Below are 5000 nucleotides of genomic sequence, written 5' to 3'. Positions count from 1 at the left end.
TTATCTTCAGGTGGCTGCAGCCTCTTGACCTTTGACCCCTGGCTGCAGCCGATCAGATGTGAGCGTGTGGGCATTGATGATCGATGCTCCCAGGTTCCAGAAAAACTAAAAATGTTTCTGTTGCTGAAATATTGACTATTCAAATTCATTAAGTGTGTGTGTGTGTGTGTTTGTGTGTGTGTGTGTGTGTGTGTTTATGTGTGTGTGTGATTGTGTGTGTGTGTTTGTGTGTGTGTGTGTGTTGCAGAAAGTGCCCAGATGGGTTTGACTGCCTGAAGGCAGGAAAGAACCCAAACTACGGCTACACCAGCTTCGACAGCTTCGGCTGGGCCTTCCTGTCCCTGTTCCGCCTGATGACCCAAGACTACTGGGAGAACCTCTACCACCAGGTACCCACACAGCCCGCTGGCCACCAGGGGGCGACTCCTCTGGTTGTATAGAAGTCAATGCTTCATGTGTTACAGCTGCATTCTCTCTCCTGGCCACCAGGGGGCTCCTCTGGTTGTATAGAAGTCCATGCTTCATGTGTTAAAGCTGCATTCTCTCTCCTGGCCACCAGGGGGCGACTCCTCTGGTTGTATAGAAGTCCATGCTTCATGTGTTACAGCTGCATTCTCTCTCCTGGCCACCAGGGGGCGACTCCTCTGGTTGTATAGAAGTCCATGCTTTATATTTTAACGCTTGACTATCTCTCCTGACCACCAGGGGGCTCCTCTGGTTGTATAGAAGTCTAAAGCCGGTCGGTGTGTTTTGCAGACGCTGCGCTCGGCCGGTAAGACCTACATGGTGTTCTTCGTGGTGGTCATCTTCCTGGGCTCCTTCTACCTGGTGAACCTGATCCTGGCCGTGGTCGCCATGGCCTACGAGGAGCAGAACCAGGCCACCATCGCCGAGGCCAGCCAGAAAGAGCGGGAGTTTCAGGTTGCCATGGAGATGCTGAAGAAGGAGCAGCAGGTAGAGTATGGATACAACCAGTCTCTAGTCTCAAGTCTTCTTCTATACAGCATGATGTCATCTTTTATTATGGTCGAGTCACACAGACTTTAGGGGCGGGGCTACAGGCTGATTGACAGCTCTTGATAGAGTGTGTTGTCCACCAGGCCGCCGCCCAGAAGCTCCTGGACTCGGACTCCATCGCGTCACCTGAACTCTCCCCCTTCGGTCTGCCGTTGGACCGCGTGGAGGAGCGGAGGCGGAGTCAGGCGCTTGTGGGCGTGGCCGACGTGCAGGCGAACCTATCGGAGGAGAAGCTGCTGCAGGTGGACTTGACGGACGGCGGAAAGGTGAGAGAAGACCAACACCGGCTGCCTGCTCAGCGGGCGGAGAGTCACCTTCTGCCTCCTCCTGCAGCCGCTCCTCGCGCGCTCCTTCTCCTCCAGGACGCGGCGCAGCAGCCAGGTCTCCTCCATCTTCAACTTCCGTCTGAGGAGCCGGGGGTCGGAGGCGGAGATGGCCGACGACGAGTACAGCGTCCCGGGCGACGTGGTGGACGGCGTCGGGGGGCGGACCTACAGCGGCGGGACCTTCAGCGGCATCCTGCCCCATCCAGGGCACAAACGACGAGCCAGCACCTACAGCAACGCCAGCAGGAACTCCCAGGTGAGACCACGACATGAGGATGAAGAGACTGAGATGAAGAGACTGAGATGAAGAGACTGAGATGAAGAGACTGTGATGAAGAGACTGTGATGAAGAGACTGTGATGAAGAGACTGTAGGATGAAGATACTGTAGGATGAAGATACTGTAGGATGAAGATACTGTGATGAAGATACTGTAGGATGAAGATACTGTAGGATGAAGATACTGTGATGAAGATACTGTAGGATGAAGATACTGTAGGATGAAGATACTGTAGGATGAAGATACTGTGATGAAGATACTGTAGGATGAAGATACTGTAGGATGAAGATACTGTGATGAAGATACTGTGATCAAGATACTGTGAGATGAAGATACTGTGATCAAGATACTGTGATGAAGATACTGTGATGAAGATACTGTAGGATGAAGATACTGTGATGAAGATACTGTAGGATGAAGATACTGTGATGAAGATACTGTGAGAGGAAGATACTGTGATCAAGATACTGTGATGAAGAGACTGTGATGAAGATACTGTAGGATGAAGACTTGGGGTCCAGGGAGCTGCTCTCCTCTGGTTGGTCCACAGATATAATTGAGTCTCGTCTCCATGGCGATGAACGTTCTGCTGACGTGTTTCAGGGGAATGGAAGTGGCCCGAGCACAGAGCCCTGTGGAACTCCGTGACTAACGCTGGTGGTTGGTTACTTCATAGTTTACAAAAGTGTGTGTGTGTGTGTGTTTCCAGGTTTTTTATCCGACTCTCAATGTTAACGGGAAGCTGTTTGTTGCCATGGACCAGAACGGGGTTTCCCCACCATCGCTGCAGGGGCAGCTTCCTGCCTGCACCATGGAGAAGGTCAAGGAGGAGAGTGTGAGTACTGTGTGTGTGTGTGTGTGTGTGTGTGTGACATGTATATAAACATATATATACTAGGGCTGTGAAACGATTAACATTTTTAATCGGGTTAATCACAGGTTTTTGTGGATTAATCATGATTAATCACATATTACCGATATTCTCGGTATATTTTGTGAGAACATAGAGATTTATGACAAAAGACGGATATATACATTTATACATTCTTCTATACAATGGTGCTGCAACTCAGCAGTTATTTAGCAGTTTTCTTCCATATGGAACATTAATACATCTTCATCCTAAACAGAATGTTTAACCCTCCTGTTACCTTCGGGTCAATTTGACCCCATTCAATGTTTAATGTCGGTGTTCTTTGGGGTCAATTTGACCCCAGGCTGTTTTTCACTGTGTCAAACATAAGAAATATCAACTTTTTTATTTATGTAAAGGGCTATTTAGGTAGTCAACAAACAAACATAAAGTACCTCACACTTAAACTTGGGAAGCAATATTAATTCTAATAATTTTCTGGAGGTTTTAATTGCTGGGGTCAAATTGACCCCGAGGGTAAAATATGTTGGTAAATGTAAAGGTAACAGGTGGGTTAAACAGAACATTTTTCACTTATTTGTCAACCATTAACTCCACCATGACACAATCTAAAGGCCTCTAGTCTTCCTCTAGCAGCTGCTGAGGCAAACTGACTGTGTGGGTTTTCTTCATGAACTGGGCCGTGATGAAAGGGACGGCGGGGACACCGCTGCAAAGCTGAAACCTCACCGGCCCGGACAGGTGGACAGATTGACAAGTGACTTTTGTTTTGCTCGGTCCCGATGCGCGCGCATGGAGCTCTGTGGCGCGCGAGACGGAGATCGATAAGTGTTAACGCAACGCGAAGAGACAGAAATGACATGCTGCTGTGGAGATACGATCAACAACAGACGTTTAGTTTAATAAAAGAACAAAGACGTGCTCTAGAGAACATGTCAGGGGGCGGGCCAATCTCTTTAATGTCATGCGATCTACCGACACTACGCCGCGATCGACTGGCAGGTCGCGATCGACGTGTTGAGACCCTGATCTACAGGAAGTAAAAGTCGTCACAAGGTTTCCGGAGGTGAACCTGCGGAAGGATCATTACCGATGAACAGACCGTCTGCATGAGAGCGGACAGAGTTCAGATTGAAGTGGTGGATTGGAAGCTCATTTTGCAAGTGACTTTTTTTTCGTCCCGACGACCAACAACAGACAGATTGGAAGCTCATTCTGCGCATGCGTTAAATGCGTTAAAAAAAAAAACTAGTTAAACCTGTAATTGAATTAACTGAGTTAACGCGTTATTTTTCACAGCACTAATATATACATATATATACACATATATACATATATATTAGGGCTGTGAAACGATTACAATTTTTAATCAGGTTAATCACAGGTTTCTGTGGATTAATCATGATTAATCACATATATACATTCAGGGTTTTTCCTGGGTCAAAATGGGTCTTCGGTGCTCCCAATTTTTTTTTTGATCAGCAGCTGGCCGCTCGGTCCATTCGCGCACCTCATAGTCATGGACGGATTAAGAAACCACGGGCCCCTGGGCCTGGACGTGTCAAGGCCCCACCCCCCCCCCCCCCGCAAAAAATAAATAAAATGTACCAAAAAATGTTTAAAAAAATAAATAATAAAATAAAATAAAAAATGTAAACATCGCTAACAAAACAGTCCGTATGGAACAACGATACCGGAGCTGAGCAGACAACATAACGTAAATTATATGACCATGACATGAATGACTTAAGCCTAGCATATACCGGCTATGGCGCATCGTGTCATATCATCATATCAATACAAAGTTAATAACAGCTACTTCACGCAGAGGCTCTGGATTAGGGGCCCCCTGAGCTCATGGGCCCCTGGTGCCGGTAGGCTCGTTCGGTAATCCATCCGTGAGTAGGACTATTGGGGCCCTGTTACTGACATGAATGACTTAAACCCAGCATATACTGGCATACAGCGCATCGTATCATATCATCATATTCATATCAATACAATGTTGGGGCGGCTTTAGCTCAGTGGGGTAAGAGGGCTGTCCTGCAACCGCAGGGTTGTGGGTTCAATCCCCGCTCTCCCCATTAGTTGCAAGTCGAAGTGTCCTTGAGCAAGGCACTGAACCCCCAGTTGCTTCCCGGGCGCATCACCGCAGCCCACTGCTCCTTAATAACTAAGGATGGGTTAAATGCAGAGAACTAATTTCCCCTTGGGGATTAATAAAAGTGTATATTCTTATTCTTAATAACAGCGACGTCACACGCGGAGGCTCAGGCCCAGGGGCCCCCTGAGCTCATGGGCCCCTGGGCCTGGGCCCGGTAGGCCCGTTGGTTAATCCATCCCTGCTCATAGTTGCGTATTGATCAGACAAGAAGACACGCTTATCAACTCCAGTGTTTCCCCTCCTATTATAACAGGGGGGAATCTCCACCCGTCACCCTGTAATTTTCGTCTACCCCCCCGTCAACAATTCTCGGCTCGCGCGACAGAGCGATGCGCGCGCC

At 48.2% G+C, this 5000-nt stretch overlaps 1 protein-coding gene across 5 annotated transcripts in view; it reads left to right on the top strand.

Moving 5' to 3' along the window:
• LOC130206581 (sodium channel protein type 4 subunit alpha-like) overlaps positions 1-5000 on the top strand; it is a 187232-nt gene that overhangs the window by 98858 nt on the left and 83374 nt on the right. For all 5 annotated transcript variants that reach the window (XM_056434624.1, XM_056434622.1, XM_056434623.1 and 2 more), the window contains 5 exons: positions 248-389; positions 757-954; positions 1101-1283; positions 1351-1599; positions 2332-2457. In XM_056434624.1, coding sequence (XP_056290599.1) covers positions 248-389; positions 757-954; positions 1101-1283; positions 1351-1599; positions 2332-2457 — 898 coding nt within the window. The remainder of the gene's footprint in view (positions 1-247; positions 390-756; positions 955-1100; positions 1284-1350; positions 1600-2331; positions 2458-5000) is intronic.

The sequence above is a fragment of the Pseudoliparis swirei genome, chromosome 16, assembly GCF_029220125.1.
Source record: "Pseudoliparis swirei isolate HS2019 ecotype Mariana Trench chromosome 16, NWPU_hadal_v1, whole genome shotgun sequence".
NCBI lineage: Eukaryota > Metazoa > Chordata > Actinopteri > Perciformes > Liparidae > Pseudoliparis > Pseudoliparis swirei.
The sequence above is the reverse complement of the archived record's forward strand: the minus strand, read 5'-3'. Positions and strand labels throughout refer to the sequence as shown.